Source organism: Bidens hawaiensis, unplaced genomic scaffold (assembly GCF_021521415.1).
Source record: "Bidens hawaiensis isolate Kalapana, Puna unplaced genomic scaffold, B.hawaiensis_p1.1 tig00017853_1, whole genome shotgun sequence".
Classification (NCBI taxonomy): domain Eukaryota; kingdom Viridiplantae; phylum Streptophyta; class Magnoliopsida; order Asterales; family Asteraceae; genus Bidens; species Bidens hawaiensis.
The window spans coordinates 443,905-469,034 of record NW_027492690.1 but is presented as its reverse complement, the minus strand read 5'-3'; the positions used below and the strand labels follow the sequence as shown (position 1 = coordinate 469,034).

The following is a 25,130-nucleotide window of genomic DNA, read 5'->3' as shown; positions in this document are numbered from 1 at the left end:
AAACACCCCTAAACACAACACTTAACAATTCCCAAAGCATAAATGCACAAGTTCGATGAAACCTGCATATTGTATATTGCTTATGTCAACTAGCTTTGTGGCAGCGTCATAATATAACATTCTCAACATATAATTCATCTGTATTCTCTTCAATCGCGTGTTAATGTAGGAATTAGGTTCACTTTTTATTAAAAATAATAATAAAATTTAATTAAGATACTCTCTTACTCATATGCGAATTAATAGTATCATACCATATGAATAAAAATATAAAAAATATACTTATTTGACTGTAAAGATATTCAACAATAGACTGTCAATATAAAGTGTTTTTGGCTTTGCTTTTAACTACAACACTTGAACAACTAAACACATTGATGCTAATTGAGTATTCATGTTCGACACGAGTCCCTTAAAACAAATTTTGCGTTTCTTTTTAGACCAACGTGTCTGTCTCCCATGCTACAACCACGACAATATGTGTAGTGCCAGAGATGGCTCTCGCACCCGATGGATCATTGTGTATAATGATGTTCTATACTTTTGTGGAAAAGAAAAGGAAGAAGATTGTGAAAGAAGCTTATAAGAGTTCCCATCTTTAACGGTGACTCTTTCTGTTTCAATACTGTGTGTTTTATAAATGAGCCATAAGGTTATATTTCTAATCATAGCAAAACTCTTATTCATTTATTTTATTTAATCACAATAATAACAATTTTACGAGTAAAATTAAACTTTCATTTGACTCATGGCATGTTAATTTCAATTTATATAAAATTAAGAGCCTAGTTAAAATGTTCATAATGATTTACGAAAATACTTGAGAATCGTAACCAAAACATCCATGTAATTAACGACATGAACTTTTTGTCACAGGACACAACAACATACTTCTCCGCTACCACAAGCTTTATCAGGTTCACATATTCCAGTACCAGCCCCGCCTCCTCGTTGCTCGCATAATGCATTACAGTCTACATCTTTGCAACATGCTTTTGTACAATGAATTTGTAGTATTCTTCGTGATCCTATATTTAATATATAAATTATATATATTAATCAAATATCAATTTCTTAATATGTAATAAGCTGAGACCTACGCTACCTGTGGTACTCGCATGAGTTGAAACAAATGATACAATTAGCAGTACAGTTAGAAGATCGAGCAACAAATTTGGACGATGTCAACTTGGTAGTCTTACTCAAATTGTAGTATTTTATTTGATGTGTATATATATATATAGGGGAAGGTTAACGTACAAATGAAATTAACGTGCTAAACGTGAGAATCAAGTAGAGTAATTATATATACAATTAGAGTAATTATCATAGAGTAATTTCATAATTACTCTATGATAATTACTCTACTTGTATATATAATTACTCTACTTGATTCTTACGTTTAGCACGTTAATTTCATTTGTATTTGATCCAAACCACCTATATATATATATATGTAAGAATAAATATATGGATATATATATATATATTTATATATGGTCATCATTATCATTTATATAATCATTAGATCAAAATATTAAATTATACTTTATAATATATTAGCTAGGTAATTGTTGATGGACCAAATTATCCTTTCTTGCTAATCAAGGGTTTCCCCTTTGGTGTACATAAATATATGGAGAGGCTAATTAACATTACACAACATAACCCTAAACCTCACATAATAATTCGTGACCCTCTCTCTCCATATATTATTCGGTTTCTCAAGAACCCTATCCCCATTACTAATATACATCCTAAAGGGGAACTCGACCAAGCTGACTATCATGTCGCCTGGATCTTTCTCATCAACTGTGGCTTCTCTCTCTGCTGTGACAGGTATGTTTTAGTTGTAGGTTTATCATAATATTCATGTTTTCTATTACATACATGAATAACTGATCAACATGTAGTATTAAGAGCGATGTTGATTAATCAGTTTTTCATGTCTTCCATTAACTCAGGATCTAAACCAGAAGACATGACCTGATAAACCCTAACAATTTTCAGTTTTCATTAATTCGTTTTATTTATTTATTGTTTTGATTAAAACCCGAAAATAAACAAACCCTAAAAATTTTTCGGTTTTAAAAATCGTATCTGATATAAACTTATAGTTTTTTGAAATCTGATAAATTAATGATTTTCGTGTTCATAATAGTTTTTCGAAAATCTGGTATAATCTGGTTCAATATTTGGATTGTTATAATGTTTTACTAAATTTTTTATTAAGATTTAGACCAAGATATTTCGAATTCTGTAAACATAATAAAGAAATTACTTTGACAATAATCAAATCTTGGATAAACAAACAATCCCTAAGAATTCAAATCAAACATTATTAACTGTTCATAAACTTATAGGTGTATGTGTTTACAGCTAAAACAGTTTTCGGAGAACATTGAGTTTCCGAAAACACTAAAACCTGAAAACGCATCAAACCAGAAAACTAAATTCCCGAGACTAAATTTTTTCGTGAACAGTACACTAAAAATTTATGTTTGCTATTAACTGTACCAATGTTTTGTAAATACTTAAAATTCATATTAATTACTTTTACAAAACATACAAAAAGCTTAACTTGAATGAATGATGATGTACACTTCTGCCCAAAGGTGATGTGATACATCTAACATATCATTCAAGTCTAAATACACACTGTGTTAGTTTAGCTTAAACATGATTTAAATGTATCACTTCTGCCCAAAGGTGATGCGATACATCTATATCAAGCAAAACTAACTCGTGCATGATTAAAATGGTTGTCTCACTTCTGCCCAAAGGTGATGTGTTACAATTGTTTTGCACATATACTTAACTAAAATTTAATTCTGCCCAAAGGTGATTTATCTTTTATTTAAGTAGAATTTTATTAATTATATAGTCTATTAGTTTGATGTTAATAATAGACATATCACATCTTCAATAAAATATAATGATTCTCACATTAATGATCCTTCATTAATCTAATGATCATAAAATTTAATCTGTCTTACTTTAATATCCTATTACATTACTCACTATAATTTTCTTCCTATAAATTAATATCTCATTCAAATCATTCACTATAATCTCAAACCTAATATGTTTTGTTTCATAAAGAGTTTAATTAACTTTTAGATCCTATCGTTTTTTATTATCCCTTAAGGCATGACCATCACTTTGCTCCTTCTACTAATAGTAATAAAGAAGAAATCTGGAGCATGACAAATGAGATGAGTCAAACATAATGTCTCTTATGATAATCAATAAACTCATGCTATCAAATAGAGTTATTCTAGATTTAGTTTTCCCTAAAACTAATATAATATATAGAAACTAACCAAAATAACTCTTAAGATGTGTGCATTCCTTCTAAATTCTAACTATAAAGTTAAATGGCATTACTGAATACGTCATAATATACAGTTTCATGACCCATAAAATTAAGGGCTCACACATGAAAATAAGTACAATTTTCCAGTACATTATATACTAAAATTTTCAATGGTACAAGTTGATGCCTTAAGAATCAACTATAACACTCAAAAGTACCAAAAGAAAATGAGTGTGTTGATCAGCGACATATGTACAAGAAAAGAAATGTATGGTACTAGAAAGTAAGATGTTATTCAACTCACTTCCATTAAATAAAACCTAAAAGAGGATAATACTAAAGTTCATGGACAAAATAAAAATATTACTTTTAGCTTTAAGTTCTATAAGGAGAAGTCTCATTGCAAATATATGTCATTAGATTATACATAAGCAACAAGACTATCCATAATTCAAAAGAACAACTGGCTAAATTGATAGTTGTATATTAATGATATTTAAGTCGGCTAATCCTAATATTCCCATTAACACATGATTGGTTGAGTCTAGTTCAATATGTTTACCCAAAAATCAACAAATAACTAACATGAGGGTTAGTGACAAATTTAAATGTTAAGGTTATTAGAACCATGATAAGCTGTCTTCAAATTACGCTTTATGATACCTTAAATATTCTGGAGATTAATCAGAATTTAGTATCAATACTTAAGCTACATTATGACAGTTATAAGGTTTGCATAGCCAACATAAAGTCACTATTACCTTAAACTTTCATATGATTTGTTATCAATATTTGGATTGAAACATTTATAAAATACAACTAGATGATACTATATACTTTCACAACTTTTGTTATCATGCAAATAAAAATTTAACAAAAGACAAACGAGACATATAAAATTTATCCATTAAAACCAAATTTCATGAGAAATCATGACATGGTTAATAAGGGTGATTTTTCATATAATCTCATTCTTAGTGATTTTAAATTATGTGTTAGATGCCTTAAACATTTGTTTGGCTTAAGAAATAAGTATAGGTCCACCAGAAGTTATATTTCACTTACATTAGTGGAACTTATTCAAACGGAATATTCAGACATAATTATTTTGTCATTTAAAAGGCTATTTACTTGTATCTAATATATCTTCTATCATTCATGGTCTTAAAGAGATACATTCATATATACTTAATATGATTTCTTCTAAATATGTCCCTAAGTTTCTTATTACACATAAAGGAAATCAAATTAAGTCTAACGTATGTATGACAAATTCCCACGTCACGTATATCATTGAAACTTCTCATGTAGTTTTCGTAGAGATATCGAATATTAGTGGGAGCCTTAAGTGTCTCAATCATAACTTACAAGATTTGCAAGAGGTGGGGGAGTGAAAACTTGATATTATCTTAATTACACCTCTTGTACAAGACACTGATCCATCACAACACTATTCCATCAAAACTTATCTCTGTAGAATTTACTACTGCTCTTACAAAAGTTTCGGTGTTTCTTAAATGTGGGCATACTCCGATTTCTTACTGAAATAATCCTCACAAGAGAAACTACGACGACTTACATCATTAACTCGTTTTTCTATTAGAATCTATTGGTCTTTAAATATTGACCCTAAGCATGCAAATTTTCCTAAAGGCTTTTAAGGTCAGTGGGAGCAGTAAAAGTCCTTAAAATGACTTGTAAGAAGTACAAGAGGCGGGGGGAAGAGAGTCATTAAACTTTACTCTATATTTAAACTCCAATTGCACCTCTTGTACACCATACTGCACCAACTCTTACATACTTAGAATCCTAAAAATGATAGCAACCTAACCAAGAGCTAATCCATAAAACCGAGATTTTAGAATTACCCAATAATTAACTCAGGAGGCCATCTAGGTTTTAAAACCTACTAACACTGATGATTATGTAACCTACTTAACTAAAGTTGAAATGAATGTTGAAAAGTTTAATGATCTTACCCATTATAATTAAACCATTAGCATCAATCATAATTGACTTCATAAGTCAGGCTAATGTTTTGAGATTTGGTTGAATCACCTAAGAGTGTTCATAACTAAACTAAATCCCAATACGAAACGTTAAGACAATAAGAAGCACGATTGATTGTTAAAGGTTATATTCAATGGTAAACCAATTATCAAAGAATCTTCTTACCAATATGACAAAAGATTTTTTTAAGGATAATTATTGTTATAGTAGCTTATAATAGTTAAGAGCTACATTAGATGAACATTAAAACAACTTTCCCTAACAATCGGCTTACATATTTATATGTTCATAAAACAACCTAAAAGTTATAAACTGAAGGTCAAAGAACATTTAGTTTATACGTCAATAAAATCCATATATGGGTTAATGCAAACATCAAAATATGATGAAATATTTATACAATTATTTTCATCAAAAACAAGTGGATTAATGTACATACCTCAAGATGAGTGGGAGCAACTAAAAACAAACTTGTCCTTATATAGATTACATTCTTCTGACAAGTATATGTTACATGAGTCAAAGCATTTTTCACGCATACTTTGATATTATAGATCTAAGAGATATTCTTTACATATGTAACAAACAGTATTGCTCTACTTTAGAGGATAATAGGATCACATAGATTATTTCCTTATGCTTCATCAAGTAAAAGCCTTATATAAGTTCAAGTTTATACTCTTACTCAAATTGCAACACACTAGATATATCTAGATTAATGTGAAGCATTTAAAAGAGTATTAAAATATCTTTAAAAGAAGCGAAATACTATAATTTAGAAGAAGAAATGAGAATTCAAACCGGTTGATTACTCTAAAACTTTGTTATATTCAAATATAACATAATGTAATTTTCGGGATATTATTATGTCAGCAGATAAATCTATCTCATGTAGGAGTCATAATGAACTGATAACAACAATCTAAATTTTAATGGCATAATATGTTGGTTAAATCACAACGTAATTGTCAATAAATTTTGTTGAAAAATTTATCATTGGACTCACAAGTTATTAACTCAATATAAATTATATATTGAAAACTTATTGTGATAAAGTCAGCTACCCTGTTTTCTCAAACAGTAACAGTTCGAGAGGTGCTGCATTAAATTTCGATTTGAAATACATTAATCGTTTATGAACGAATTGAGGAAACTACATTTTCATATCGAATACATTCATGATATGCTTAAGGATCCTATAACAAAAGGTTTGTCACCCATAAGTCTTATGAAAGCGCTTATAATAAAGACGGGATTATTAATGACCATGTAATTGTATATCGTTAAATGAATGACTAATTATTAACTTTCCTCATCAATTTTGATTTTGTATGTCTTTTAATATGTTCTGCATACGTAATGACATATAGACAAATTAGTATACAAATCAATATTTGAAGGGCTTACTTATAAAATTTTGATCATAACTACTTAGGTTTTAAACAAGGACTACAGTATGATTAATGGGGGTCTTGAGCTGATGTTCAATTCAATGACTGTATTTCTCTGCTCCAGTTTAAGTTTAAAGCTAAAATGAGTGTTAAAATCTACAGACTAATCTAATGCTCATAATAAATGATTACTCGGCCAAGTGGGAGAATGTAAGAATAAATATATGGATATATATATATTTATATATGGCCATCATTATCATTTATATAATAATTAGATCAATATATTAAATTATATCTTATAATATATTAGCTAGGTAATTGTTGATTGACCAAATTACCATTTCTTGCTAATCAAGGGTTTCCCCTTGGGTGTATATAAATATATGGAGAGGCTAATTAACATCACACAACATAACCCTAAACCTCACATAATAATTCGTGACCCTCTCTCTCCATATATTATTCGGTTTCTCAAGAACCCTAATCCCCATCACTAATATACATCCTAAATGAGAACTCGACCAAGCTGACTATCATGTCGTCTGGATCTTTCTCATCAACCGTGACTTCTCTCTCTGCTGTGACAGATATGTTTTAGCTGTAGGTTTATCATAATATTCATGTTTTCTATTACATGCATGGAGAACTGATCTATAATATAAGCAAAGTATATATATATATATATATATACAGGACTTCTAAGTATCAAAAAAGATTGCACAAATTATAGTGATAAATGATTGATTCTACAAGTAATGAATTATTAATGGCATTAAAATTGACTCATTAATGAACATATTTGGAAAAATAATTGGATTTTTACTACATGTCTTAGTTTGTGAAATATGTTATTTAAATAGAAACAATTTATTAAGTTTTTTTTGACAATGAAAAGAAATGCGTGATCGGAGGAGATACGAAATCTCAACACTAATGTGGTAAGCGAATATTATGTATGTGACTTGGTATAATTCATCAGTAAATATGTATGACACTATGTTTACCGACGCATAACACTACACTGATGGCGTCATCCGTTGCTGAAGGCCATTTGTATTATAGTGTAAAATATCACCTAAAATTCAAATAGTCTACACATATACTTTAAAAGCATGTTTATAATTTTGGGTTACAGTCTTGGGTAAGTTTGAGGGATAATTATTAGTTTTGTGTTTCAGTTGGGTGTTTCCACACTACAAAACGGGTCCAAATGTGTCGTATTTAAAACAGGTGTTTTACAGCAGGTCTAGAAAGAGGGGTACATGTACATAACTAATTACCATATATGTATGTTGTTTGGTATTGGAAATTTGGAATGACACTGCTCCATGAGTCCGTTACCAAAGCATGTCTTTATTTGAAGAAAAAAAACACTAGAACAACCTTTATTATTGACCTCTCAAAATACAAGTAAGATAGTAGATTGGATGATAGCTTTGAGACTCTTCTTATTATTCTACACTTTGACCTCTTCTCTTGATAATTAAAGCTTGATCAAACCTAAATAATGAAAGAGATTAGCTTTGAAGCGTGTGTGTTAATATTGTAGAGCAAAGGGGGTGAACACTTAGTTTGAATAAGCCTCATATTTATATCCAAGCAAATGATATGCTAGGATAGGAACTCGATGCCCGATAGTCAACCTCACGATGGATGCCTAATACACTTTACATTGGGCTTGCCAATATGAATATTGTGTATGGTCATTGTCTTTAACTTTGACTTCTTTAGGTTGACCAACACATGTGAGAAGACATCCCTTACAGTTCACTTCCCACATAATACAACCTAATATTTCATCAGTTTGGTGAAACATATTTTATAAACTTTATCCAATGCTTCAACCCTTGCCTTCTAGGAATTTGACTTGCCCATTTGATGAGTTTAATTGTCCAATGTGTGGTTTGAATGACAGACTTTTTTTTTAACGACCAACAATTTTTTTTATTAAAAATTCTAGCAAGAAACTAGAACACCACCAAGAACAGTCATCGTACACCAGACCCGATACTTACAACAAAGGCTTAGCACCTACGAGGTAAACGAACTAATACATGAATTACATTTGAAATTTACACCAATCCTTCCACAATAACCCACTCTTTTTAGATCTATTCTTTATCCAAAGAAAACCCATCACTTTAATTTCTTCCACCAAATCAGTCACGTGTATTGGAGTTCCATTATGGACTAACGCATTACGTTTCTTCCAAATACACCAAACTGACACCAAACACACCGCATGGAAAACTTTAGCTTTGTCTTTAGAGAATGTTGAATACTTATACAATTCCATCAAATCCCAAGCACTGAAAGCATAAATCGAAGGGACCTTACATCATCATGATATCAAGCTCCAAACCGTTTGCGCTAGGCCACAAGAAATAAACAGGTGATCTACCGACTCCTTCTCCGCAACGCACACCGGACACAACAATGAACCAACCGACATATTCCTTTTCGCCAACTCCACGAACGTCGGAAGCCTATTAAGAACAGCCCTCCACACGACAAAGACTTATCATATATTAGGATAAGTTTGAATATTAGCAAGATTGGAATAAGCCTTTTAAATAATATTTGAAATTCATATATCATATATTTAAACAATTTTGTTTAAATATATTTTTATAAACTTATCCTAAGTTGATAAAAACTAATAACTAGGGATAAGCCCAGTACCGTACCGGTACCAAAAATACCGATCGCGAATTCTTGGTACCAGTATCGGTACCGAAATATTCGGTTCGGTACCGGTACAGTACCGGGATAGTACCGGTACCGAAGGTAAAAATTCGGGAAATACCGCTACCGGTATTGTACCGATCCCGAAACTCAAACTTTGGTACCGATTTCGGTACCGGTACCGAATTTGCTCATTCATACTAACAACCTATCTTAACTAAATTGTTAATTTATCTCCAATGGGGTTTTGTGATTTTCTTCATCATCATGTTGGTGTAGAAATCTTGATTTAACCCTTTATAGACATAAACTTGATAATATTTGATATTGAGTATTTGTAGCCTTGATTAAGTCTTGTGTTGCTTAATTGTAACTAATGATTATCTATCAAGTGTTAAGGGACATGTATGTGATATAAAGCATCAATGATGAATTAATCCTATTATATGTCGCATTGTGTTAATTAAGTAGTTATCAAAACATTAACGTTGATTAAAGTTTAAACTATTGTTTTCTCAACATAAACCCTCGTTTAACTAAAGTTAAAATAAAATGTTTCAGCATTGACCATATAATATTATAGTTGTACCGTAGCAATATTCATTTATTTTGTTGTGAAACTATGTATGTATACCACTATACCAGCCGCATGATAATATGAAACACTTTAATTCAATATGTCCACATAATTTTATTGATATGTTGGTTGCGGTTGAGCGTTGAGGTTTGTGCTTGACAAAAGTTACTTTAAAACATATTTCTCATCTTCATAATAGAGGCCTATCTCACATGGCAAAATATCAGAATTACCGGTTGTATTGTCGGAATTGATCACTAAGCCTATAATATGCCTAAAATAAGTATGCCACTGAATTGTTTGATTCTTTTTTTTTTTGTTTTGTGAATTTGATGTTGAATGCAAGTCGATTCAAGTGTGTCCGGCAACACCTTAATTTTATAGTCATTCTCAAAAATTGGTTGAATAAGTGAATGACATTTGGGTTTGTTTAATGAATAAGCTAGTTTTTAATTTGGTTTCTTTTATTTATTTGAGTGTGCTTATCTTTCACCTGTTAAGGACAAGTATATGTTAGTTATGCTTATATTTTAGTGTTTGAATAATCGGGTATGTTTGGTTGAAAGTAATGGAATGAAGAGGGAATGAAATGAGAGAAGGAATGGAATAAACAAGGAAATGAAATGGATCATTACTATTCTTTTGTTTTGTTTGGTTAACATATAGGAATGAAATGAATAATTACTTTATGTTGTTTGGTATAAAAAAATTGTAGGAATGAAATAGAAATAATAAAAACATTCCTCTCCCAAAATATATATTCTTTTTACTAAAAAAAAACTGAAATGGCGACGGTGGTGGTGGTAGCTCTGGCGACGAAAATGGTGGTGATGGCGGTCAGGCGTGGTGGTTGTGGTGGTGGTAGAATTGGTAGTGATGGCGATGGTAGGGTGGCGGCGACGGAGGTGGTGGTCAGGCAACGACAGTGGTGATGGTGGTTATGGGCAGGTGGCGGTGGCAGCGCTGGTGGTAAGGTGATGGTGGTGGCGGCGACGGTGACGGTGGCGGTTAGGTGGTGACGTGGTAGTGGTGGTGGTGGTTGTTAAGTGGTGAGAAAGTAAGGTGAGAGAGGAATGGATTGAAAAAAAAACGGGGGGGGGGGGGTGAGAATCAATGGTTTTGATGGAATGAGATTTCATGTGTAATGGATGATTTCATTCCATTAAGCAACCAAACATCACTTTCTTCATTCCCACGTAATGAATCATTCAATTCCCCCTGTTATTCCTGCATACTAAACGCTACCTTAGTTATTAGGGTCTTTGCTTGATATATTAATTTGGTCTAGTTATTTATCAAGTTTAATTTTTCAGGTTATCAAGTTAATATGTTGTTTGCGCAATTTTTCATTTTCTTTCTTGTAAGTCTAATTTGCACTAAAAGTCCAATTGCACTAAGCGCCCTTCATATAAATCTAATTTGTTTAGCATGATACAAACTGATTCGAAATTGATGTCTTAATGACTAGTTAGTACACTTTTTAAGATAGCTTCGGGTGTCTCTATATAGCTCGTAAGATACCTGCAAGCGGGCGGTCCAACCGTTAGGCTAAGGCTTACACTACCTTATATACATTTCTAATGGAGAGATCCGATAATGAATAAATCCTAAAAATGGTTTACACCGAATTTGTCACATGTAAGCAATGCATGCAACATTTGATGCATTAGTGTGGCATTCAATCAAATACGAACTATATACACCAATGATGTCACAAGATGCGTTGATCAGAAAGCTACTGGTATGACCGGCCATGGTTATACCAAACAAGATTTGTCAAAAATCTTTTTTCTGTAAGAGTATTACGAAGCTTGGGGATGACTTTGCTAACAATTAAGGGCGTACATGATGTTTTGACAAAACATCTGCAAATTTGGGCCCATGAATATGAAATGCTTTTTATTTAACTTGCGAATAGGTAATAGGCTCCCACGATGAGCTTATTACTATTTAGACAATCAATGTTTGTTAGTTCGAGCAACTAAAAATATATCAATAGAGCCGCTACATTGGGGGTGTTTGGGATTCCTTATTTTAGGGGGTGTTTGGGATTGTTTCTTTAAAATGCTTTTTGCTTTTTTGGAGAGGCAAAATGTCCAAAATGCCCCTCCAAAAACATCAAATTGGAGCTTTTAGGTGCTTTTAGAGGGGCATTTTGGAAATTTTGCCTCTTTTAAAAGCAAAAAGCATTTTTAAAAAAGCAATCCCAAACATACCCTTACTTCCTTAGAGTTTTTTCCATAAATTAATAAGTTACAACTTTATAACTTATTAACTTATACCCTCACAATTACACACAATATCAAACACCTTTTAATTTTTTCAAACACTAATAAGTCATAAGTTACTTAAAATAAGCAATCTCAAATACCCCCTTAGATCTTAAAACTCCCAAAAATTGTTTGATCTATATGCCCCAACTTTGAGAGAGAAGATTAAATGTGTTACTTAACTTACATAACACAATTCACAAAAAGATATTTTAATCACATCCTTGCCTTCTCACTTGTATATAGGGATGGCAAAAAAGCCCGAGCCCGACGGGTATACCCGAAACCCGAACAAATGGGACGGGTATACCCGATGGGTATGGACCTAGTATGGGATTAGGATTTAAAAATTTTCGCGGGTACGAGCCGAGTATGGGATTAGATGATACCCGGCCCGATTACCCGAAAAACATACCCGTTTACCCGAACCATATACCCGAAAAATTATTCGTATTTTATAGGTTGTGAATCATATATATAAAAAACTATATAAAAATTATAATGATATTATTTATTTATTGTCACACTTCTATATATCAAGTGCATTATATTTAAGTTTGTAATAATTGTTGTATGAATAAAATGTATAAAATAATTATAATGATTATAAAAATGTACTTTAAAGCCCAACGGGTATACCTGATACCCGACAAATACCTGATGGGTAATGGGCCGGGTATGGGACACGGTTTTACAAACGGGTATGGGCATACCCGGCCTGAACCCGGCCCGTTGCCATCCCTACTTGTATATCAATACATGTTGCTTGTTCGCCATAATAACATTTGAAGTGCCTTAACAAATAAAGTTATATATGACCTAGTGGCATCACACTAATCACAGTGCGTTGGAAAGATGTCGAGGCTTAAAGTCTTATGATAGACAAATATGTACATTTAGACCATATATAATAGTCACTCCACATACAACGTGAGATGATATCATATCAACGCCGCTAGCCCGTTACACCATGGTGATAAATGCAGTCTAATAATAGACCACTAGGGAAGGGGATGTGGCGTGGCGTGGCGTGGCGTGGCGTGGCTAGCACGGATGGTTGCGTTGGGTTTAAGAGTATGATTAGAGAGTCGTTATCATTATCATTAGAAAATAAGAAAATAGAAAACATTTTATAAAAATAAATCAGTAAATTGTATATAAGCCCTTTAGGAAAGAGCAAATTGTAATAATGTAACAACTAGTTCCATTCAGGCAGCAATAGCATAGAGCATTGGTTTGGGAACCAACCCCAAATTGGACCTAACGTAGACGCCTGCCTTGTTTGTTGAATTCAATCTTCTTTCACTAACCCACCTTTCCGATCAATCAATCAATCTCTTACATATTATTTTTCCTTGTTTATTTTTCACCTCTCATCTAATCAATCCACCAGATATTTTGTATTCCAAGCTCGCAACGGGTTCGTAACTTATTTCCGCCCAATTACTTAGGGTTTTTCTTATATCGTTTATGATCGATTTGCAAATTCATTCAAATTTGAGGTGTAACCTTATGATTTGTTTTTGCAGGAGGCTGCTTATGATGAATCAAGGAGGAGTTGCAGATACCAGAGCTACACTGGATTCTAAACCTTCAGCTGAGGTTGGGATTTAACTCATTCTACTGCTTTTAATTTGATTATTTATGCCAGTTGATTGTTGAGGCTGAGTCAATATTGTGTTGGCCCTTATTGGTTCAATGATTAAGTCTTTCTATAATGATTTTAAACAAAATCAGGTTAGGTTACAGTTAATTGAAATTTAGTTCAAGTGATTTCTGTGTATGAATAGTATGTCTCTAGGGTTTAGTGTTCTGGAAGACAGTTATCATGGGCACAAAATATGCATATATGTATAGAGTTAGGTTAACGTACAATAATCCTTAACGTACAAAAACATTCGATTAACGATCCAAATCTGTTTTTTTCATTGAATCGATGATTAATTGGGCATGTATTGATGATTCCGAGATATTGTGATGTGATTTCAAGGATCAATTTCGTGAATATAGGTATTTTTGTACGTTAAGGATTATTGTATTCTATCTTTTGTCTGCATGTATATATGTCTTGTAGTTTTGTGATTATAAGTTATAGGTCTAGTGATACTTGGATATTATGTCGATGAATTTGTTAATTAGATGCAGGTTTTTTTTTTATAGATTTTGATAATGGTGTATTTTAGATTCTTAACTGATACAGTTTTTTACCTGTTTGTTTGTTTTTAGCATCATACTGTTGATCCGAGCCATGCACAAGCACCGTCATATTATGCGCCACCTCCTGGCTCAGAACCAGCATCTTGGACCCACTCAGTTCCACAGGCGACTGCGGGTCCCGCTTCAAGTACTGGAGCAACTAATGTAGAGTATGCAAACTATGCAGCATATCCAAACAATGATCCATACGGATATGCAAACACAAATTATTCAAGTTACTATAATAGCTATCAGCAGCAGCCGAGTCAATCATACCCTCAACAGCAACCTAGTCAAACATATGGTCAACCAGCAGGAGCGTATCAAAGCACAGGTGCTCCTCATCAGCCTATTTCATCATTTCAGAATGCAGGGTCCTATGCTGGACCCACCAGTTATTCAACAACTTATTACAATCCTGGTGATTATCAGACATCTGGTGGTTATCCAACTGCAAGTTACAATAATACTCAGACGGGCTCGTGGAATCAAGGAAGCTATGCGAATTATGGCCATCAATATCCAAATTACACAGCAGAATCTAATGGCGGTTATAGTGCTCAAAGCACACCTGCAACATCTGTACAATATCAACCCGATTATAAACAGTGGGCGGATTATTATAGTCAAACAGAAGTTCCTTGTGCTCCTGGAACAGAAAAGGTAGCTTCTACCAGTGCTTTCAATCTGGTGCCAGCTCATCCTGCTGTTGCCAGTGGTTACTCTGCTCCAAACAGCCAGCAAGTGGCGGGATCTACTGCCACGCCTTCTTGGAGGCCAGAATCTGGTGCATCTGAGTTGCCCTCAGTACAGGTTTGGGATTAATTTTTCTGTATTCAATGATAATAATAATATTCCATGCTAAACCTCCTCTTGACTATAAGTTTATTTCCAAACGAATAACCAATGAGAAATAATATAATATACTTTCTGACTGTTACAATTTGTCTATTTTAGCTGATATGTTACCTTTATAAGTTCTAATTACTAATATTATTGTTTTCTTATCCACAGAATGAACATGTTTTCTTAACCTATAGAACACGTTTAAGAGATCTTTAATCTAATAGGTTACATATAATGTTCTTTAAATACAATAAGAGGCTATCTACTGATTGACCTTTGACCATCCTTTTTTTGTATTCATTTAGTATTTGTCCATGTGCTCACATTTTGCATGGAAGCAAAAAAACTAAATTGACGATGCATTTTTTTACCATATAAATACAAAATTGTACCTTATTTAATCCACAGTCATATTTATTGCGGTGTTAGAATTTGAATTGCTTGCTAGTTTGTCGTTTAGTGTCATATTTATTGCGGTGTTAGAATTTGAATTGCTTGCTAGTTTGTCGTTTAGTGTCATATAAAAGGGAATTAACCGTATATGAGTTAGTCTGTTAGTCTGTTACTCTGTTATCATACGCTTCTACTTATGTAAAGATATATTCCTACTGTAGATGTTGCTAACTTGCTACTTGTAGAAATTTTGCTCAATAAAACTATTTTTTTGTTACGTCAGGTGTTGCGTGGCAACATATCTATTTCTGGTTTGTTTCCATTTTTCATTTTTATAAACCTGCTTAAGACGTTTTTTTCCGGTCATTTCAAGTTCACACAAGTGACTGTATCATCATGATCTTCACTATTAAGTATCCAAAACCAGTTATCCTGTATACTATTGATGAATCTCATTTGTTGATTGAGCTTGCAGTTATCCTATATATCATGTTAGCCTTTTATTTCATGATACAAACATGCATGCATTCATACATAGGTTCATGCATACACATGTTCATAAATACATACATAACAATCAGGCATACTCGTATAGTTGTGTAATGTATGCATCTATACAAACGACCTTACTTCCATACAAATATGTATCCATACGTGCTTGCATTTTGTAATCAGACAAAGATAACAAGCTATAAATGCATGCACGTGTGAAAATATTATGCTATTTATATCCTAGAAACACCGCTTTAGGGCAAATGCGACATTCTATCAATTCTGGTGTTGATATTTGCACTTTCTGTACAACTTAAGTTTTTGAAGTTCAATAATTCTTCAAAATTATTGACAGTTTTAATGTGTTAGCTATTGATATGACTAAATTATATTGCAATTTGTTCTCAGCCTAGTGCACCAGTTAACAATGTCCATGATGGATATTGGAAACAAGAGGGTCAGGGTTTCCAAACTTACAATGTTAGTAACTTGCAATCAAACTTTCAGAAGCCTTTAGATTTAAATCCTATTTCTGGAACCTTCCAGAATCAACAAAAGGCCGAGGTCCCGGTCCCTCAACAACCATATGTACCATATGCAACTTCTCATCAGGTGGCCCAAACTTATCATCTTTCTTTGCCACTACCACCACCACCACCACCACCTCCTCCTCAAACTGCTGCATCCTTTGATTCGGCCCGAGTAAGCAATGTGCAGATTCCAACCAACCCTAGAATCTCTTCTAATTTACCAGTAAGTTTGCCCAAAAACAATAACGCTGCAGCTGGAGTGACCAAACCGGCTTATATAAGTGTATCAGTTCCAAAGAGTAATGATAATGCATCATCACACGCTGCTGCTGATTCTTCACTGAAGGTGAGACTATATTCGAACTTACAGGCGTTCATTTTATTGTCATTTAACCATCCCAGTTTTGATTTTATTTGGTTTTAAAAAAAGTTTCATTCAAAGTTTACTGCGACAATGTTTTGACATGGCATGCCAATTGTGTAAAATAGTTGTGGTGTGCCACTTGTGTTAGATTGATGCTGTGGCCGAAATGGTTAGTTATACTTTTTTGACGTGCCACCTTATCAATATTTTTACACAACTGGCAAGCCATATTAGCTTTACACATTTGGCTCGCCACTTTAGCATATGTAATCAGGTTGTGGGAAATGAATTGAGTGAAATTCACAATATTGAAACAAAATTGGAACTTTTTTCTTTATATTATGCGTTTTTGTAAATAATGTATGTATATATATGTGTGTGTGTGTGTGTGTGTTGCAGAACCAATAATATGTAAAGAACCGCATAATGCATTGATAGTACTGCTTTGAATGTGATTCACAAGACTATTTATGTAACAGTCTCTGTGTCTCTCTCACACTACTTGTGATTATTTTGTATGCACTATGGGGGTGTTTGGATTCCTTATTTTACTTTCTTATAGCTTATAACTTATGATAAGTTATAAGGTGTTTGGGAAAGTTAGGTTTTGTGAGTGTATAAGTTATAAGCTACAACTTTGTAACTTATAAGTTATAACTTAAGACTTACATAAGTAAATCCCAAACACCCCCTACGTACAAATACAGTATGTGGTTCTCAACATATTAATGGTTGTGAAACGAACGTGTCAATATATGTGTATGTGTGTATGTATATTATACGTATACGTATGTGTATGTATATGTAACCATTAAATAATTAAACCACCCTTTGGCCTTTGATCATGGGGTGGAAGAGACATAATTGTCTCAGATTTATGCAATTCACTGAAAATATGATCCTAGGGCCAAAAGTGGTTCCTTTGGTTTCCAGTTATTTAATGGTTCTTATTTGGACCTCCCTCTCTCTCTATACACACACATGCATGTCTGTATGATTTTAGATAGAGCAAAGTGATGTTATTATGGACCTCTCTACTGAAATTTGTGTTTGCTTGCAGCCTGGTATGCTTCCGAAATCCCTGCGTGGATATGTAGAAAGGGCTCTGGCTCGTTGCAGGGATGATAAACAGATGTCAGCTTGTCAAGATATCCTCAAGGAGGTAAACAAGCACGAATATCATCGTTCACTTTTCTGTAACAACATTTGATTAAAATGAAGAAGATTTAGTAGCATTATGTTTTGTTATTACTGTTATCCATCTTCATGTTTCTTAACCATACTTCAGTTGTTAAATAGTAAGTTAATATTACCACCACTACTCATATACTGCTTAATTCCAGGTTATTACAAAGGCAAGTACTGATGGCACTCTTTCTACACGCGACTGGGATACTGAACCTCTTTTTCCACTACCTAACACGGATTTGATCAATAATGAGTATGTTACTTCTCTAGTTCTCTTTATGTATAAGCAGTTGCGCAATAATCTATGTCTATATCTGTCACCTTGATTTATTGTTTTAGGGGTGAGCAAACAGTCTTACCCACAATACCTGCCCTGGACCTGGTTAATGGTATTCTCAGGACCCGGGAACCGACCCTATTGTAAATACTCGGGTCTTGTCGGTTTGGGTCTCGCGGGTCTTATCCGGTTTATGATCACACTATAGGAGATTAGGAGCAAACGGGTCTTACTCGACATAACCAAGTCAGACCCAGTTAATGGTATTCTCAGAACCTGGGAACCGACCGTAGTGTAATATTACTGGGTCTGATCGGTACGGGTCTTACTTGGTTTATGCTCACCCCTATATAGATTAAACAATGAGTATATATTGCACAGATGTGCAATTAGGGGTGTAAACAAGCCTAGCTGAGCCAGAGTTCGACTTGGATCAAGCTCAGCTCGGTTCGAGTTTTATTCCTAAAGCTAGAGTGCAGCTCGTGAGTAGTTTTTTAAGTTTTGTATGTATATTTTATTAAAAATCCCGACTAGGCGCCGAGTACTCGCTACAAGGTATGGTGCCGAGGCGACTTTCTTTAACTTTGCCTAGTTACTCGGAATCGATCAAAAGTGGTCAACCTTCGCCACAGTTGGATCTAGTCAGTTAACTCGAGCCGATTTTGACTTTAAAAAATTAAACATTATTCATATTTCTATAATATTAAAGAATCACTATCATTTTTTTAGCTAATGATTTTCAAATTTTAGATGCGTTAGTATTTAAAGAAGTATTATATATATATATATATTCACGTATTTTGTTATAAATTTTAGTAGATTTATGATAATTGACATATATGTAAGTTCCAAAAAATTAGTTTATTTATAATTTACCACGTCCGAGTACACCCCGAGTACCGCCCTGGGAGCGCCTAACGACTTTTGCAACCATAATACAAAATAATATATACTATTTAGTTATTTTCAAGGTTTAAAAGTACGGAATCGCGCCTCGAGGCGTTTTCCCATAGCCTCACGAGGCGAAATGAGGCGTAAGCTCGAGGCGGGATTTAAAAATAAATATAAAAATTATATATCTTATTAAAAAAATAGTTAACATCAAACAAAGAACTTTCGAAAATAATTTCATCATCAGATTCACTAGTCATGAAAAACACACAAAAGTCTAAACCATAATAATAAAAGACAAGTTTGAAACCCGACACCAATTTGGTAGAAGAGAAGTCCAGATCTTTGTATTTTCTTGTGTGATGTGCAGAGTTAAAACAGGTAAAAATTAGGGTTAATACTAGCGTCAATTTTTTTACCGCCAAAATTTTTACCGTAAAAAAAAATAGGTTTTCCCGCCTCTCACGCCTCAGCCGTACTTTCCGCCTCGACCGTTTTTTTCCGCCTCAGCTATGAAGAGGCGTACGTTTATTTTTATCCCCTGAGGCGCCGCTTCAAATTCGTTTTGTTACCGCCTCGAACTGGAGGCGCCGCCTCAGCGTTTTTTTAAACCATGGTTATTTTTATCATATTTTTTACATAATACAAATTACCAATATAATGATATATAATATATTAAATAAAGATTGTATAAACAATAGGCTTGTTTAGGCTGGCAATCTTGCTTGAGCTCGGCTCGTGAGTAGTTTTTCAAGCTTGGTCATGGCTCTTTTGTTATTTTTGTTAAATTATGTATACACACACATATATTTTATATGTAATGTAACATGGTATATAGCATTTAATTATTCTTGTCATATTTATTTACATAATATGTTAAAAAAAGTTATATAAATAATAGGCTCGTGAGGCGGCTTTATCTCGATAAGTGAAGCTCTGCCTTGGGCTTGTTTATTAAACAAGCTTATTTTTAGGCTCGAGCTCGGTTAAGCTCGGCTCTATTCGAGCTTTTTTGCGAGCTGATCTCAGCTTGGCTCGTTTACACCCCTATGCTCAATAATATGTGTAACTACTGTTATTCTGTTAACAAATTTATTTTCCATGCTTTCTGATAGTTCAACTAGTCCATCATCATTGATGAAAAACCGAAGAAGTCCAAGTAGGCGTACCAAGAGTAGGTGGGAGCCTTTGCCAGAAGAAAAACCTGTTGAAAAACAACCTTCTTTCACCTCCAATAATGTAAAATACGGTGGGCCCGTAAACAATAACGAAAGGGATAAACAAGCTTTCAATGCAAAACCAGAAAACAAGGAGAATAATAGGTTTAGTAACCTTAAGTTTTATTTAGGAAACCAGAAAGAAACGAATAAAGCCGGTGTTAGGCCAGCTAAAAGGCAACATATCGGTGATGGACGGATTGGATTGAATAATAATAATGGTGACTCATCAAGTGATAGTGATAAAGAACAACAAAGTTTGACTCCATATTATGCAGGTGCGATTGCACTTGCGGATTCACCTGAGGAAAGAAAAAGACGGGAAAGTCGGTCGAAGCGATTTGAAAAAGTGCATGGTAATCGAGTAATGTCAAATCTTGCAAAAGGCAAAAGTGTTGGTGGCAATTTGTATACTAGAAGGGCGTCTGCATCTGTGTTGGCGAATAGTAATAGTTCGGATGGTGCTGATGTCAGCAGGGCGGTTGAAGATATTGATTGGGATTCTCTTACTGTTAAAGGAACTTGCCAAGAAATTGAGAAACGTTACTTGCGTCTCACTTCTGCTCCAGATCCCGCTACTGTAAGTCTCCTGCCTGTAAACGAACTGAAGCAATTGTTCGTGTTCGTTCGTTTAAATTTAATCGAACAAATGATAGAACACGGGCACTTAAACAAGCGGATTTTCTTGTTTGTAATCTTCGTTAAGAAGATGAATGTGTTCATGTTTGTTTGTCTTCGTTTGTTAATATTTTAAACAAATATAAATTAACACAAACGAACACCAATTTGAAGTAAATGTGAATATCCAAGTTTGGTCCAATATAACATCATTTTCACAATTACATCCAACATTTTAAAACCAAACAAAGATATCAAACTGATTTTAAATTGTACTTGAGGGTTTTAAAATATGAAAGTTAATTTAAAAAAAATCAATATTAGACTATTAATAAATAATAATAAATAAATTTGAAAGAATAGTTAAACAAGCATAAAATAATGGACATAAGTGAATATATATAAACGAATGTAAATGAATGAGCATAAATAAGCGTAAATGAACGGAGTTAACGAACATAATGAACGAACGGAACATGTGTTCATGTTCATTTGTTTATCAAATGAACGAACATAAACGAGCTTCTGCCAAACGGTTCACAAGTGGTTTACTGAACGTTCTGAGATAAATACTTTACTTACTTCTTGTGCAGGTGAGACCAGAGGAAGTATTAGAAAAAGCTTTGCGTTTTGTTCAAGATTCTCAGAAAAACTATCTTTATAAATGTGACCAGCTAAAATCTATTAGGCAAGATCTTACAGTACAACGGATACGTAATGAGTTAACTGTTAAGGTACACTTTTTATTTCCCATTCAATCCTTTTGTAACCTACCATAAAAGCTTACTCACATATCTGTTAGTTATCATTTTCTAATTGTTTCATGTATATGTTCAGGTCTATGAAACTCATGCTCGTTTAGCAATAGAGGTTGGAGACTTATCTGAGTATAACCAGGTTTGTTCATTAATCTTTTGTAGCAAATTCACTTTTCGTCCTTAGAGTAAGGAAATAACAGAAATCATCCTTTTTCACAGTGTAATTATGTATGCTATTTACTGTATGATATCACTAACATTAGTACATTTGTCATATATTTTCATTAAATATCTTATATATTATTCTGTTCCTACATGCAACTTTTATGTGATAAAACCGTTTATTTGTTTTACAGTGCCAGTCACAATTGCAGACCCTGTATGCTGAAGGAATTAAGGGACAACATATGGAATTTTCTGCATACAATTTACTTTGTGTAATCTTGCACTCTAATAATAATAGAGACCTCTTATCAGCAATGTCGAGGTTCACAACGTGAAATAATCGTGCAATTATTTATTTGTTTGTTTATTTTTCAGTGGATAGTTAACAGAGTGAAATATTTCTGTTTTATCTATAGATTATCAGCTGAAGCAAGGAAAGATAAAGGGGTGAAACATGCTCTTGCAGTTCGTGCAGCTGTGACCTCAGGAAATTATGTATCATTCTTTAAGTTATACAAGAACGCTCCTAATCTAAATACCTGCCTTATGGGTGAGTTTCTATTCCATCTTGGTGGTCAATTGTGATCTGTTTACTCACATCGCGTATGCGAGGCGTTGCGTTATGTACAACCAAATAAGCTTTATTTACAACCAGAAGCCGTGTCTCTCTCATCTGTTTTACATATCAACCTTTTTATCAAATAACCCTTTCATGATTTCTTTGCCCCTTTGGCTATCTTTACATATTAATCTCTAATACAAACTCTAATTTTGACCAACAAAGCCTCTTCTTACAATTTACAAACCTTAATTATGACCAGCTTTGACCAACTTTAGCCAATTCTGACCTTGAAGTGCATGAAACGCAGCCTCATAGCCTCTTACGAACCCTAACTTTGACCAACTTGGACCAATTTTGACCTCAGGCATTAGGCACTCCTGACGCTAAGGTGGTATAACAATTTAAGTATAGTTCTAGAACATCAAAAAGGTGTTTGCGGGTGGAGACGTGGAGTGTCAGACCACTTTCAACCCAACCTTTTATTAAAAGAATACACACTTCATAATCATCAATTATATATCATTTTCGTCTTTTTCTACAGATCTTTATGTTGAAAAGATGCGATACGCAGCTGTGAAATGCATGACCCGTTCATACCGCCCGACACTCCCAGTATCTTACGTGGCTCAGGTCCTTGGGTTCCAATTTCAATCAGCCGACTCAGCCGATGACAAAGACACATCTGGGATGGAAGAGTGTACCGAATGGTTAAAGGCTCACGGTGCGTGTCTTGCAACTGACAGCTCTGGTGAAACAATGCTTGACGCGAAGGTACGCTTGTAAATGGGTCATGAAATGGGTGGGTAGGGTTAACAGGTCGAAACTTATTAATATTGGATGTTGTTATGCAGGCATCCATGGCTTCTTTGTTCATGCCCGAGCCTGATGATGCAGTGGCCCATGGAGATGCGAGTCTTGCTGTTAATGATTTTTTGACGCGTTCGTTATCATAGTAAGCGTACACAAGAAAGATGTAGCAACACTAGATGAGCTAATTTACGCCCGGTCTTGAAACGGTGCTGGAGTTTATACATAGAGGCGTGGACTCGATATGGGGATTGGAAGTGTATGATCGTCCGGATAGAAACGGGTGATATAGTTAAAGGTGTTTTGATTAGAATTTGTTTGTTTAATGTAGAGGTATGTGTATGGCAGATTGTGGATATAAGAATTTGTGTTGGGCTTTTTTTACAACTTGATTGCTTTATGGTGATATCTAAACATGTAATATTGATATTGATATTCAATTTTGTTTTTTTATTGTTTAAAATCTTTTTTTCACAAGGAGTATAAATAGAAAATAAAAGATTAAATCATCATATGTTTTTTAGGTGTATTTGTATTAGAACATCTCTGCCCATGTGACACCATTTGGATTTATAAAGTGAAGTTACACGCCACTTTTCCCATTAGGTTGTGAGTAAAAGCAACATTGAGGGTATGTCCTATTCACATTAAATAAAGGAAAAGTAGGTGATGAGGTGACGGTTTGAAAGAACAGTAGTGTTATCCGGAGGAGAAATTACGGCTTATATAGGTTGGTTTAAAATCTAATAGTCATGCTCAGTTGATGGTTTAAAACAAAAATATAGTTTGTCACTGTTTTTTTTGGTAAGTTTTGACTTAAGAATTCGAGTTTAAAGGTTTGAAACTAAATTTGTCTTAAAAGCATTTGTAATCTAAAAAATTTGGAATCTATATAACAATTTAAATAATAATAATTGGAATTCGTTATTGTAGCTGTCACCTATAGTGGGCGTTGAGGTATTGAAGGTGGAGATGGCCATGGCCCACGGTGTTGTGGAGGTGGTAGCATAGGTGGTACGGTGGTTGTAGATGGTGGCGGAGGGTGGGATCACCACGGAATTGGCAATTTTATCGGTGGCGAGTAGCTAGAGATTGCAATTTCTTTACTCGAAATCCTTCACAGTTTGAGTGAACTAATATCAATTCACATTATTTTATTTGAGTGAATTTTATTCAGAATTCAATTCCAATGTCAAATGCAATTCTGATTCTTGTTGAATTTTATTAAATTGCTCAAATTTAGTTTTACCTCTTTTATATTTTATTCACTAAAATGAAAGATTAACTTCTAGAATATTTTTTATGATACTTGTAAGTAGATAAATGCCATTTGTTTTTATTTTTTAGGTTAAAAAAAGTATTAAGTTGATTTGAAACACTTAAAGAGTATAGTTTTAAAAGTAAAAAAAGTGTCAACGTGTTGTGATATGAAACTTAAATAGGTTGAGATGAGATATGAATCTATGATCCGAACATAACATGAGTGTAAATGGTTTGACACGACACAAATTAATATATATTGGTCATGTTATAAACAAAATGGTATAAAGTTACAAGGATGTTAGGGATGGTGA

General features: G+C 33.6%; 1 protein-coding gene across 2 annotated transcripts; it reads left to right on the top strand.

The window, feature by feature from the left end:
* Positions 1-13,791: 13,791 nt before the first annotated feature.
* Positions 13,792-24,005, top strand: LOC143554778 (SAC3 family protein A-like). Of its 2 annotated transcripts, none has more exons than XM_077044464.1 (12): positions 13,792-13,854; positions 14,479-15,261; positions 16,588-17,055; positions 18,134-18,235; positions 18,417-18,514; positions 20,545-21,226; positions 21,858-21,998; positions 22,102-22,161; positions 22,379-22,509; positions 22,604-22,737; positions 23,291-23,520; positions 23,601-24,005. In XM_077044464.1, the coding sequence occupies exons 1-12, from the start codon at positions 13,792-13,794 to the stop codon at positions 23,700-23,702; spliced, it is 2,994 nt and encodes a 997-aa protein (XP_076900579.1). In that variant the 3' UTR covers positions 23,703-24,005. The 2 variants fall into 2 exon arrangements, with proteins under 2 accessions (XP_076900579.1, XP_076900580.1); XM_077044465.1 differs by lacking the exon at positions 13,792-13,854 and having other exon boundaries at positions 14,619-14,782; positions 14,881-15,261.
* The last annotated feature ends 1,125 nt before the right edge of the window (positions 24,006-25,130 follow it).